This window comes from Argiope bruennichi, chromosome 5, assembly GCF_947563725.1.
Source record: "Argiope bruennichi chromosome 5, qqArgBrue1.1, whole genome shotgun sequence".
In the NCBI taxonomy this organism is placed as follows: Eukaryota; Metazoa; Arthropoda; class Arachnida; order Araneae; family Araneidae; genus Argiope; species Argiope bruennichi.
The window spans coordinates 128,848,297-128,863,439 of NC_079155.1; the positions used below are offsets into that span (position 1 = coordinate 128,848,297).

The 15,143-nt window shown below is 24.9% G+C and overlaps 2 protein-coding genes across 4 annotated transcripts in view; one reads left to right on the top strand and one right to left on the bottom strand.

Moving 5' to 3' along the window:
- The window catches only part of LOC129969202 (nicotinamide/nicotinic acid mononucleotide adenylyltransferase 1-like), a 30,968-nt gene extending 30,309 nt beyond the window's left edge, over positions 1–659 (bottom strand). For both annotated transcript variants that reach the window (XM_056083646.1, XM_056083647.1), the window contains exon 1: positions 394–659. In XM_056083646.1, the coding sequence (XP_055939621.1) occupies positions 394–484 (91 nt within the window). In that variant the 5' untranslated portion in view covers positions 485–659. The remainder of the gene's footprint in view (positions 1–393) is intronic.
- Positions 660–929: 270 nt separating this feature from the next.
- LOC129968511 (cellular tumor antigen p53-like) overlaps positions 930–15,143 on the top strand; it is a 66,916-nt gene continuing 52,702 nt past the window's right edge. Inside the window, exons 1-2 of one of the 2 annotated variants that reach the window (XM_056082478.1) lie at positions 930–1,134; positions 7,961–8,014. The gene's annotated coding sequence lies outside the window, so the exon portion shown is untranslated. The remainder of the gene's footprint in view (positions 1,135–7,960; positions 8,015–15,143) is intronic. The other variant, XM_056082479.1, reaches the window with a different exon arrangement.

Below are 15,143 nucleotides of genomic sequence, written 5' to 3' on the forward strand. Positions count from 1 at the left end.
AAAAATAAGAGAGGGAAAAATGTGCATACTTTTTAAGCAAGGAAAATCTTCAGAAAAGTAAAATTAATAAGTTTCTTTTTGGCATAGGGACATGGAAATTAAAACAGAGGATGATATGATCTTTACAGTTCATATCAAGAGAAAACGGTGTATTGTGAACTCATGTGATTTCATCTAAATTACGGAATATAATTGATAACATCATATAGCAAAAATAATAGGCTGACGAATGATTCATAGCATATTTTTCAGTTTTGCCGTCTAGTGACGTTATGGCTGACATTTTTAATAATGTGGTATTTAGAAAATCCTTACAAACAAATTTTTCCGCATTATTTGCAGTTTAATTATAATTTTTATTTAAAATATTTGAAACAACAGAAGTTTGCTCACCAAATAATCTAAGATGCATGTGTGTGATGGGGTTGAAAGACCCGCAACTCAGTAATATAATTCTTGTTTTAATATTAATTGCACTACTCATAATTTCAACCAGTGTAACAATAGCAAGTAACAATAAATACTGGTAAGTCCGGTATTAAATTATTTTTATAAATATATCATAGTTTTTTAATTCTTCATTCAAACACAAATTTATCTTTCTATATTCGTACTCGTTATTCTACTTTTGATCAAACAGTAAATAAACAAACGCCGAATAATACCACGGTTACAAAATTTACATGGCTTCCAATTTCAATTTTTCCCTTTTTTTTTTTTTTTTTTCTGTATTAGTTCAATCTAAACTTTGTCAAAATTTATTCCAGTATTTACAAATAAATAGTTTTATCCTGAATCTCTATTAATATTATACTTATCAAAATGTATATAAATGTACATGGGAAACTAAAATAATTGTCAACAAACTGCATAGTTGACGTTTAAATAACCACTCACTTAACTGTAATCGAAATTGTAAACAAGATTTGACATGTTCATGTGTGTCTGTGCTGGTGCGGTGCGGTGCGAACGCTTTGCTGTAAGGTTGGCGTTTGTGGAACAAATTTGCAGATCTGATTTGGAGTGCTTATAAAGAAACATTTGTGTTAATAAATTGAATGAGGATAATTAGAAGTTTAAAGAAATTTTCTTCAATCCGCACCGCAATTCGTTGTTTCTGTTGTTGTTATAAAAGTGAGTTATATTTTAACTATGCTGCTCTAAATATAACTTTATTTATCAAACAGACAATAGCCATATTTAGCAAACAAACAAATAAATATTAATAATATATAATGCGACTGCATTATTTTAATTTAAATAAGAATCTATAAATGTTATGTAAGACTAGTGAAATTTAAATTATGGATAGATTAAAAAGAATACAGAGAAGAAAATGATAATTAATTTCCTATTGTATAGTAATTTGTATGAACTTATTATAGCTTGTTTTTAAGACTGGCCCTGGTATTGTAATAATTTTTCATTGCATAATTTTGAATTTTTTTTTATTTTCTATAGCTCTTCTTCCAGCAAGTTTTTTAAAAAAATGATACTTGCAAGTACAGGTGATATGTATGCTTATTTGATTGCAGTTAATTAATAATTTTTTTTTTTTTTTTGCAGATTTTGTGTATCATATAAAATTATAGTGTCGGTTTTCTTCATGGGAACTTCTTATTTATGTCTAATAAACATATATATTGCAGATTTGCTGAATGAAATAACTTTCTCTGGAACTTAATCAAAGAAAAGAATATTAACTAAATTTATATATTTATATAACTAACATTTAAGGATATTAGATCACTATATTAAAATAAGTTTCTAATTAGTAAATATTAATTTAATCAAGGAATTTTTTCAAATGGATATATTTAAATGAGAGGATTTGTATTTATGTGGAACAAAGTTTATAATAACTTATAAAAATAACCTATTAACAAAATGTTTTTTTCTTATTGCATCATTTATGATCCTTTAAATATATTTTGTTATTAAATATTAATATTAGATTTAATATTATTTATAAATAGTGTCATGATGAATGTTTATAAAATAATCCAGCACAACATTTGTAAACATATGAAAATTCTTTTTAACTTACAGCATTAATAAATTTTATAATTATGTAAACATAAGTAATTTTTTTGTAAATATATTTTAATTTATTTGACTGTAATTCTACCGAATTTCTTCAAAAAATTCTGTATAGGAATTATATAAAATCTTCTTCATTTTAATTTTTTTTTTCTTTTGATGTATCTTAAACTATGCAAGCTTTGTTTGTAAGCAAAATAATAAATCATTACCTTATAAACTTCACTTTATGTCATATTTATGTGAAAAAGTTATAAGTTATTTATTACCTAAATATTTTTTAGTTTACTCATTCTTTGGTCATTGTATAATTGATTAAGAATATAGGTTATTATTTATGCTGAATTTGTAGTATTTACAATTATTTAGTATTATTTGTAGTAATTACAAGTATTTACAATTGAGGACAATAAATCAATAGTTTGGAATATATATATACTGACATATTGAATAGTGAATATCTTTTATACATGTAGAATTCAAGTTAGACTGCCTTTCAAAAATGAGATTGTTATTTGTATTATGCAATATTTTTTAAGATTTAAAAATGAAATCTATAATTAAATCAATCATAGGTGCAAATTGTGGTAAATGATGATTTAGCATTTCAATTAAGCATTCTGCTTTTTTAAAATGGAGAGGCTCTCTCTTAGAGAGCTGACCTTAAAGCAATTATACATTGCTTCTACATTTTTAAGATTTTGCTAGATCTTCCTATGATTTCTCTTTTGCATATGTATAAATTATAAATATAATATGTTCTAGATTGTAAATAATAACTTTATTTGACAAGGCTCTTTGGTTCTTAACAAATGATTTGATAATTTTATCACTTAATAAGTTTTGCTAATTACATTATCGAAAATGATTAATTTGCAATATGAGGAAACAATGTTATAATAAATAAATCTTTTGATAATACGAATACATACTTTTGTTCAAAAATAAATTTTAAACGTAATGAAGCATTAAAATAAATTGAACATTTTGTTGAATTTTATTTTATTTATGAAACATTGAGTTGATGTATAGGGCAATGAATTATTATATTATGCTGCCAATTATGATGAAAGATAATGCATTATTGTAGCAAAACAACCTGCTCTTTGAAGGTGGGGAAAACTATATTTTGAAAAGAATCTCTAACAGTTGTAATTTATTTATATAAATGTATATCTAACAATCTTATGATATTTCAAAAGCCAGTGCAATTTTAATTAGGATAATACAAATTAAGGCCCTTTATATTAAAGAAATTTAAAATTAATTCAAAAAGATTTATAGATTCTTCATTGAGGTAGAGTTTTAAAGTTATTTTGATTTTATTATTGATTTTATAAGATATGTATAAACAAAATGTTAGCTATATATTTTTCTGATTTACTATCAGAAATACACTTTTGTTAACCACTTTAAGAATTTTGTTTATAAATGTGTGACTTGCATGATTTGAAATTAAGATTTTTCAAAATTGAACAATAGAAATTAAATTCCGTTGTAAAGGTTTTATTTATAAATTTGCATATTTTATTTATTAGATATCTTATCTATCTTATAATTTTTTTAAGCTTTAATAACTGCTGCTCCTTAATGAAGTATTGTTTCATGATAAACTGTTTGTGAACATGAATTAGTTCAGATTTCGAGACTTTACTTTATAATATGTATCATATTCATTTATAAATACTTATATTGTATCCTAAATTGTTATTGTTTTTTTAGTACATTCTAAGCAAAGCTGAAAATGCAGATTATTGTATTCTGTTTTGGATAATTGAATATCTTCAACTCAAATATATTCAATATAAGATATTGAATTAAAGTGGATATCTACTACTGTTCAGTTCTTCAGAAATAACAATTTAAAAATGAAACATTTTGCCATTTTTAGTTTTAAGATATTCTTTTAACTTATTTTTGAATTACAATGTAATAAAATATTTATTTAACCAACTCATTCACCAATAATTTCTAAACATTTAAATTTTTTATTCATACATTAATATGTCAATACAATGTCTTGGTCATAACTTATGTTTTCAATTTATAAAAGAATTTATAACTTTTATTTAAAAAAATTGCTATGTTTTCAGAATATAACTTATTCTAATTTTTTGTGTTATATATTTAAATTTTATTTAAACAATGCATAAAAGAGGAAATTAAAAAAGTTTTAAAAATATGTAAAGATAATAAACAAGTTTATTAATATTTCTTTCAGTATTAATATTTTTTCTAAATATTTTTAATGTAAAACATATTGTATATTTGATTAGTTATATGCACTAATATTTAAAGGTATGTATAATTTTATTTTTCAATATTTTACCTACTGGAACTATTTATAAGTGAAATTCTTTAATTTATAAAACATTGTTTTTCATGTTTATTAAAAATATTTTCTTTTTTAATTACATATAATAAATCTCGGAAGTAATTATTACATAAATACTTCAGGAAATTTTCAAAGAAGAGAGAAACAGAAAAACTAAAAACTTTAACTATCAAGTTATTGAAATATATTGCTTAGTAACAAACTATAGAAAGAAGGGTGTACTGAACTAGATCAAAATATGATCATACTGTTTTTGTGTTGCTTGGAAAAATTTCTAAAACAATATTTCCTGTTCCAAAGTTAATATGTAAATATATTTATTAAATAATTATATTAAGTAATAATTTATATGTACTTTAAGAAACGGTGACAATTTTTATAAAGATTGAAGTCTTTGCAGTAAAGGTAAGTAGCTCTGATAATTCAATGGATAGTTAAGTAACAGTTTTGTTAGTTTTGAGTTAATTGTTTTTATAAGATATTTATAGGCATCAAAATATGATGCATGTTCAGTATTTGTTTCATTATAGCATATAGAACTGAATGGTATCAAGCATTTATGTGCTCCAAATGATTCTATTTAGATTGCATTGAAATGAAATTTACCTTGTATTTTATTGCTTACTACATACAAGTATTATATTGCTTGCTATTTTTTTAATAATCTTTTAAAGTTTTACTTTTTTTTTAATTCAAAAGAGAATTTCTTAAAATGATAGTTGTTGAAAATTTATTAAATGAAATTAGGTGTAATATTATAATTTTCTATATACTATCAAAAAAGGATTTTCTTTTAAATGCAATAAAAATCTTTATACAAAGTTGATAAAGCATTTGTGTTATGAGTAGTGTATGAATCAAGTGATTTGGAATGCTTGAGGGTCATACTATTCAAAAGCATTGCATAAGATACATAATCACTATTAAGTATGATATATACTGAAGGAAATGTGTGAAGATTTTTCTGCAGATATAAAATAAAGGAGTTATATTTCTTCACAATTTTTTACCTGTCTTCTGTAGGAAAATCTCATTTTTCATTTTGTGCTCTTTTGGTATACAAAGGAAACAGCAACAATGTTTTCATGGCATGGTCTCAGCTTTAGAACCAGATAGTCATCACAATCATAAAAACGTATTTCCAGAAAAATCCTTTACTTGTAGTCCTGAAATGTGTTAAATTCATCATATTGACCACTTAATGTTCATCATGTGACTGTAGTCTGTGTATAATTATAATTTTGATCTGAACTTGATTGTTTTAACTTAAAAATAGAATACTAATTTGATCAATTGTATGGATAAAGTAATTAAATGGGATTCAAAATGTCTGCCACTTTACCTTTTAAATGGTATTTTAAGTTGCACATATCTCCTCTATTCTTACAGAAACATTTTTAAATTTTGGTTTTCCAAGCATTCCAAATTAAATTTTTCTGTACTTATGAAAAGTATGCCAAAAAATAAAATAAAACAGATATTTCAGAAGTCGAGTTTGTATAGTTTTATCTTTAAATTATCCCTATCATTATGCATTTTGAATCAAAAATAAAATCCTTGTGAAAGCTTATAAGCCAGTTAACAGCTATGCTGTAGGAGCAAATGCTTTTGTATTGTGGTCATGTTACTCAGCTGCGAACCACAAGGTCCCAGATTCTATAATCGCTCATAACATCCGCTACATTGGTGACCTTGGACGATGAACCTTCAATCTTCGTACAGCTGTTGTGGCGCCATCTACCCATAGCAACTCAAAGTCGTCAGACTCGCTTGACGCAGCAACCCAAAGTCGTCAGGTCACGTGACACAGTAACAACATCAGCAACCACTCACCCACACACGCTCACCATAACGCTTGGCGCTACTCAAATGGCTACAGGCGTATTAGAATCAACAGCTAATACATCGCTATTCTACAGCCATATCGTTTGTCTCGCCTCCGACTCACTGGAGGGAGCGTCTGTGGTGAAAGCTTATAAGCCAGTTAACAGCTACGCTGCAGGTGCGATTGCTTTTGTATTGTGGTCATGTTACTCGGCTGCAAACCACAAGGTCCCAGGTTCTATCCTCGCTTATAACAATCCGCTACATCCTTTCAAAACAAATTTAAATATAACTTTTGATGTATATTTGTAAATTTATGAGGAAAAAAGCATCTAAATAAATAAATACAAACATTATTAATAGTAAGATTTATTTTGCTTTTCTTTTTCAGCCAGTACATCTTGTATTAAAATAGCATAATTTTATTCAGATTTATTAAGCTGTTCATCTAATAACTAAAATGTAAAAAAAGGGAGATTTTTATGTAATTTAATTGAACTATACAATTTCCTCTTTAAAACGTTTAACATGTTTCAAATTTTGAGTTGAGGTAGATGTTAAAATTAAATTGAGAAATTCTGATATTTATAAGTATTTGAATTTGTAAATTCATTTATTAGTGTAGTGATTTAGTTAGTTGAGTAGTTACTTTTAAGAATTTTGAGTTTGAATCTTCTTGGTCTTGTTTGTTGTATTTTTAAAATCTTTGACACATATGTGTGGAATAAGTTTTAAAACAAATCAAAAATATTTTTTTGTTAAAAAAAATGGAATGTTCTTGAATTTGGAAGAATGAGTTCAATTCTTCTGATTCATTAAGTAAAATTTCTTGTAAACACAGCATGCATTAGTTAACACTATTTGCCCAAAATTTCGTTTTTTTTTTTTTTTTTTTTTTTTAATGGAAAGCTATAGAAATATCTGTTATCCTGAAATAGAGTTGATTAGAATTTTTTAACAAGATTATATGGTGACCTGACAATGATGTAGGTATGTTCTTTTCATTTCCGAACTGGATTGTTTTCGCACTATCTATTCTTGTGTTTATATCATCATAATTTAATAGAAATAAAATAGTAATGGATGTTATAATTATAAATGAAATTTTTTGAAACATTTCTTACTAATACAAGTTGAAATGTGAGTAGTGCTAAATCAAAGGGCAGGGAAGCATTTAGAACTTAAGTAACTTCAAAAAAAAATTTTCCCTTAATGTAAGCAGAGGAAGAATTTATTTTAGATACATGTTTTTCATGTAATAATTTAGCTTAACAGTGGATAGTTATAAAAGTCTGTTGTCAGTGGATATAAAAGTCAGAGGATTGCCAGATGGTAGTGTAACTTAAAAGTTGAAAGTTTTTTTTTTTAATGAAAAAATAATTTTAAGAATGTGGATAAATTGAATTTATTATAGGTAATTGAATGTCAGTTTAAACTTCAAAAAAGCAAATATGCTTTGTACAAGTAAAAATATTACAAAAATATAAAAAATAAATTAAGATATTCATGAAAGCTTTTAAATATCTTATACCTGCATACCTCCAAAACTGCATGTCTTTATAACAAATTTTATAATTATCTCCTCAAATATCTTTTAAATTTGTTTTAGGTTTCAGCATATATGTTTTGAAGTCTGAATTGATTATGTTATTTCAATACAAGATGAAATTGGATTTGAAAATTCTTTTTGTCTGCATTTTCTAATTTTCCCAACTTAAAAATTTTCTCTTCACAGAACTAATGAGACTTTTCACTATTCAGGAAATAGGTGGGAGTTGCAAGTATTTCGTTTGAGAAAGAAGAAAGATATGATAGGTAAATATTAAAAGCAAGTGCTTTTCTTTCCATTGCATTTGCTGTAATATTTAAATTTCAGAATTTCTTAGCTTTTAATTAAATTCTTCTGAAATCACTCAATGGTATTCTAAGTTATGTGGAAAAAAAATGTTGATAAAAAATATGAAGTATTTTTTTTAATTGAATCAAATTATATCTAAGTAAAATTAATTAATAATATAAAAGCAATTAAGTGTTGCATATATTTTCTGCTAAATTTTCAGGAAGATTTGTACAATTCTTCAATCAAATGCGTAAATCAAATCACTATTATAGTTAGTGTATATTTAATGTCAAAAAATGCGCTATCTATATATGCTGGAATATCAGAAATTATTTACTAGTTCCTACAAATGATTTCCTTATTAATATTTGAAAATTATTTTTTTTACCTAAATCAATTTCCAATGTTATGAAAGAAGAAAAAAAGGTATGAAGAATAATTTATTTTATATTTTAAATATATAGTATGTTCAGGTTTTTGGTAATCATAAATAGAAGATTAGATGGTTTTCTTCTTTGTCTCATGATATATATTTTAAGAAGTAGCAAACATTTTTGTATTACTAATTTACTTCATTTAGATTATGTAACCTGTTACTATGATGTAAATATTTTAATTCTGAGCAATTCTAAGTATATGAACAAGTACATTATATAAATTACTTAGCATTGCTCAGAATTAAAATATTTTCATGTGCAATATTTTTAATATAGAAACTAATTTTGTATAAGTTAATGTAATATACTTAATCCTTCTATTATACTACTTCACTTGATTGTCTTTGACCCCTGGTCACTTACAATTGTTTGAAACTGAAGGGTCAGTTTGGTACTTTTCCATTTTGCCAATGCAAACCTTGCCTAGCAAACTTAATTGGTGACAACACTCAGTATATTCATAAAAAAAAAAAAAAAATGTTAATAATGTTTTTGTCAATGGGGATATTCTGTTCTGTGCTGGTTGCATCATTTATGGCGATTTTATCACTTGTGGCAACGAAATGGAAAAGTACCATCAGCTCTTTGGCAATATTAAATAATGACTTTAAAAGAATATAAAGAGTAGTGATATATAGTTTTATAATTGCTATATTTCAAATTTGTCTTATTAAATTTCAAAAGAAGTAATAATTGTGAAGGGAAAAAAGAAATTTCATTGAATAGTCAAAACTTTGAATTTTAATATATTAAAATATTTATTGTAAGATAACTTGCTCTGAAGTTATTACAGAAAAGCAAATAAATTTTGATTAATCTTTAATAAATTTTTAAATGTTGAAAAATTGGCAGTATTCTTTCTCTTGTCCTTAAGAAAAATAGTGCTAAGTTTCATTGAAATTGGCAAGTCATTTTGGAAGAGATTGAAACATATATACATACATAAGCACAATGACTTTTATCATCAAGATTTTGCATGAAAATTCTTTCATGAATTCTTTCTTTACATCCTGTGACTTATTCTGGAATTTATAATTTTTAAGTATTTATTGGAGGGAAAGGTGCTGTTCTTTCTCACTTTTAAATCTTGAATTTACTATATGTGATATGGTACTTAGTCTTTTTTCAACTAAATTTTGTTTTTATTACATATCTCTTTGAGTATTGAATTAAATTGCCATGCTTTTCAATGGAGTTTTGCAATATTCTAAGCTCAATTCTTTCTAATTTATGTTTACTCTTATTATTTGATACTAGTTTCATTTGGTAGGAAAATTTATGTATTGTTACATCTATAAGCTTTATGAAATTAATTATTCTTTTTTCTCATTCTTCTGATTCAATTTTTATAATCTACTATGACAAATTTATGTATTTCAGATAGAATATAGAATCAAATTTGTTATTTTGAAATATTGTCCATATGGAATCTAAATTTTTCTGTTTTGCATTTGTTGTATGCAATTTTACAATGAAGCATTATACTTGCCTGTAAATAAATTTTAAAAAATTAGTTATGGAAACTGAATACAATCCCCTTCAAAATAATAACCTTTTCTAGGTAACACATTGATCCCAAATTTTTACTGCTTTTAGAATGTGACATAAAATTCATTTTGTAAAAGCAGATCTATAAATTTCTGTAATTTGTACTGGTCAAGGATATTGGTGTGAAAATGGCTCTATTTTAGCTATCTGTAATCCTATTTATGTATTAGGCTGTATTTATCTATAGAAAAAGGAAAGTTTCATTTTTGGATTATATGCTAATATATTCAAATACCATCAACATTATATTGTGAGAAATGGTATGATTTTTCTACATTTTAATTATTCAAATTTTGTTTTAATATGTGCAAATATAATCTTTCTATAATACATTGCTTTCAGATAGTTCATTTTATCCATATAAATTTTATTTTATCTTGTATATTTGAACATTTCATTTGATGTTAATTATCAAATCTAACATTTCATAGTTGAAATTTGGAATAAATGAAGTTGACTTGTGATACTGTCTAAGTGGGTAATAAATTCACAAATATTGAGTGTTTACTGTCAGAGTATATGTGGTGGTGGAGTATTATAGTAAAGAATACAATTCTTTTTGTAGCTTAAAGTCTCATTATTTTGACTAAGGCTGCTTTTACAAATGTCATTGAATTTCTCAAGTTTTGACACAACTGCTAGTTAATTTTCCATAATCCAAAATTTGATGTCACTTGTTATTTCATTTTATACCCACATCATCATAAAAAAAATACTGTAACTCTTTCTAGTATTAGTTGTGTGTATGTTGCAATTTAACAAACTTGAATTGAAAATTTGGGGGGGGGGCTCCAAGTAACGACTAATTTCTGATTTTTCTAATTCTTTTATTGGTATTTATTGGTATTTAGAGCTTATTTGTCTCTAATAGGTAAAATAAAAAAAATTCAGCACATTTTATGTTTGAACTCTTTTATTCTAAAAATTTAAATGACAAGAGGTTTAAAAACAAAATTATATATTTAGAAAAAAAAATTAAGAATTTCATGTATATATAATTTTAATGATGTAATGTATTTATCTTGTATTTTAGTATCTTAGCATTTCAAGAATTAAAGCTGTATTTGATTCAAATTTATTTTCTTTTGTTGATGCTATTTTTCATGGTGTATTTCTGATTTTATCTTATTGGGACAGCTATATAATATTGAGCTTTATGAAATGACATAAGGTTGAAAAAAAACTATTACAATATGACCTTGTTATAAAATTTTAATTGTAATTTATTTTTAAAAATTATTTGTTTGCTGTCAGTCATTTTCAAAACTATATTTTTAATTAGTTTCTCATGATTTGAAATGTAGTTTTTCATTAAACCCATTTTCTCAGTATATTCTAATCTGAATATACTGTTCTTTCAATCCTGCATTCCGATTGCAAAAGTGATTCCAAACCTATTTTTAATTCATATTCAAGGGTTGTATGTTTGATAAATATTTACTGCAGAATTGTTTTCTTTCTGTTTTAAAAAATAAAGATGCTGATTAAAAGATAACCATTTATCAAAATTATGAACTCTATGTGAATCACTTATTTATACTGTCAGTATTAAACATTTTCTTAATATGATATGGCATAGTGATAGTTATATATATTTATATATTTCATATAAATAATTTTTAGTATTTATTCTGCATTCATTCAACCTTGTAAAGGATCAATATTTTGTCTGAACCTTTGTGGTTATTTTTAATTGACATTTTCTCTTTTTAAATGAATGCATTCAAATTGCTCTATTTTATTGTTTTTTTTTAATTATATTGTATTAAATTATTTTATATCTAACTAAAAGTTAATATTAGGTGACTGATAAAATTAAAGGGTAGAGACAGAATTGGAAAGTTAGGGAAAAATCAGAGAATTCATAAAAATATCTATCATCAGGGAAGATTGCAGATGAGATATTTTTCTATTTCTAAAAACATCCTCAAAACCAGGGACAGCTTTCTTAAAGGGTATGGGGACTGTTTTTTTAAATTTCATTACAATAAGAAGAATGATAAACTCATGAATATTAATAGCAACCCTACTGAAACTTTCTGCAAGATCATTTTTACTTTCTAAAGAACACAGAGAGTGAGTAAGTTTTAGTTTGATGTGCTCTCAACTCTAAACTTTGCAATGATGACATACCATTGTTAAAAATGACAATACCTTTTCATGGCAACAATAATATTGAGAGAGGATTTTTGATCAATAAGGATTATGTATGGAAGAATATGAAAGAATAAACACTCATTGCAAGAAAAATTGTTTGACAGCATTCAAGCAAATAGTGGAATAAGTAATTTTGAATTGTCAAAACAATTGATTTTAAGTGTAAAGGATTCATGAGTCACATTTTGAAGGGTATAAAGAGAAGAAACAAAAGGAATTAAATGAAAATTTTGAAAGAAAAAAGACAAGCAAATTACTTGATCAAATAATAAACCACTACTACATCTTCATCCTCTGAATGTCGATTTCAGTTTAATTTGTTTGACATATTGGAGTGTTAAGGATTCAATCAGATTTTCTACACAATATTTTCTGTAATTTTAGATAATTTTTTTTTTTTTTTTTGTTAAGTGCATTTTTATGGTCTAGCTTTGAAAAAAATTAATCATAATAATATGTATTTCATTCAAAAGGAATTATTTTAAGAAAATCTATTAGTTTAAATTTTCCAGATGAATGAATAAATAAAATATAGTACTTTAATTTATGAATAGAATTTTGAAACTATATGAATATTAAACTTTTGAAGTAAACTGAATCATTTTTATTAAACAATATATTAACTGGTTCACCTGGGATGATGGTTATCTTTAATTTCACTTAAATTTTTAGATATAACTTCATATTCATGGTGCTGTGAAAGTTTCAATTGTTTCAAACATGTGCTATTTTAATTGTTTTATATTCTACAATTATTTGTATGAAAGAACTTTTCAATGGAGACCAGTTCAATAAAATCATGGTGTAATTTCAATATGTGATTCATCTGTCTTATAAATTTTGCAATATTATAACCACTTTTTTATCTGTCTTGTAAACTACGCATATATTTAATAAAATTCTTTCACTTTCAAAAATAGAAGAAAATTATATAATCATTTAGTTGAGGAAATAATGAAAGCAGTTTGAATATCAGGCTAACAATGTAGTCAACTGTTGGAAATTAGACAAAAAATATTTTTTAAAAATTTCTAAAATTCAGTAAAAATTCTTAAGACTATTGCATCAATATCATTACAAATACAATTTTTTTGGACTTAAAGATGGTGTAAAATTCATTTTTGTGTAATATTATTTTTGGATATAATCACGGAAAAAAGCTAATTTTTAACTAAATTTTTTAACTAAAATAAATAATAATAAAAAAAATCTCTGAAATGTACATTCCCACACTCCAAAGTATATATGTCAATGGCAAATCTGGTGTATAGATCAAGCAATATGGTCTTTGAAGAACTCTAGCATACACATATACTTTTATTATTAGTATAGATCTTTATCTCATGTTTATTATTAGTAGGGATGATATATGATCTATATTTTACTGAATAGTGCAGTTGTAATCATCTTTATTTACACTGATGCTTTTGAAGATAATTTTTCTGAAAATGTTTGTACATTAGTGTACTACCCATGTCTATCATTTTATATGTCAAAAATTCTGTAAAATTTTTGATGGTAAAGGTATGTTTTTTCAATAAGTTTGAAATATTTGTTATGAGTTGTTTCATATTTATATTGCTAATTATTAAAAAAATGCTGCTTGCCTGTATATTGGTGATGTTCACACCAATTGAATAAGACATTTGGAACTTCATATTATGGAAGATATTTAACCTGTTATTTTTTGTGCTATTTTGATTGTGTTCATGCATCTACTTAAACATCCATCTTTGTATAGCACCAGCATATATATACACACACTCATCTTTTGTAGTTAATAGAGTTGATATTAAAGCTATTTAAAATTTGAACTTTTGAGTGAAAGCAGAAAGGATGTAAAATTCAAATAATAAACAGTATGTTAGTTGAGTTATAATGTGCATAATACTAAATCAAAATTATGTATAGGAAATAAGTGTCGTAACTTTTGTAGTATTTTGGCGGAGATATTTTAGCAACAGGAAAAGCATTAATGATATGTAAAAAGGAAGTATAAAGCTGAAAAGAGTGATCAGCTTTTAAATCCAAATTCTTTTGGACATTCTGTGTCATGTAGCTGCCCCTTTACAATCTTATCTCATTTGAGATTTAAATTTTATGTTGAAGCAAAAATGAATAAGTTTGAATTATGTAACAGCATATTAGTTGAATAGAAACATGTTTTAGAAAATAATCAGTGTAATTATTTCAAACAATGAATATGTATTCTTGCATAGTTAATCTTAGAGTATTTTATTTAGATATTATACAAATTTAAACAAATATAAAAAAATTTATCATTCCAAAGATAAGAAATGAATAGCATTTCATTGTACAGTTTAATGCTGTAATATTTGTACAAAAAATGATAACCAGTCTGAATATAACATCAGTGAAAAATTCTGCCACAAATTGAAAATTTAAAAAAAAAAAAAAAAAGATGCTACTAAAATTAAGGAATTAATTCTAAGATTTCATTTCCACCTACCAAGGTATATTTATGTTAAATTTTATGGCTTTGTGTTCGCCTTGTAGAATGCTAGCAAGCATGCAGTTTTCTTTCTCATTATTAAACTATCATATATTTCTACTCATTATTAAAATTTTGCTCATTTTCTTATTCTGGTTGGTTTTGTAATTATAAATGCAATAAAGATAAGTATATTATGTAAATTGACATATAGCAATGCATTATGTTGTCTATATTTTATGATTTATCTTCTTACACAAATAATAAGGTAAAATTTCATAATAGCTTTTAGATGAATATCATAAAAGTTTAAATTGATTACTGTTTTCAGGGTTGAAAAAGTATTTTTCTGTATTTCAGGAACTGTATGAAAATATAATTACCTTAAAGTTGGTTGTAATTGTGATTTTTAAATATATATATGTGTGTGTGTGTAATATAATTTCTAATTAATATATGTGCCAAAAGCGATTTTTATAATCACTGGAGCTCCAGTTTCACTGTAATGCA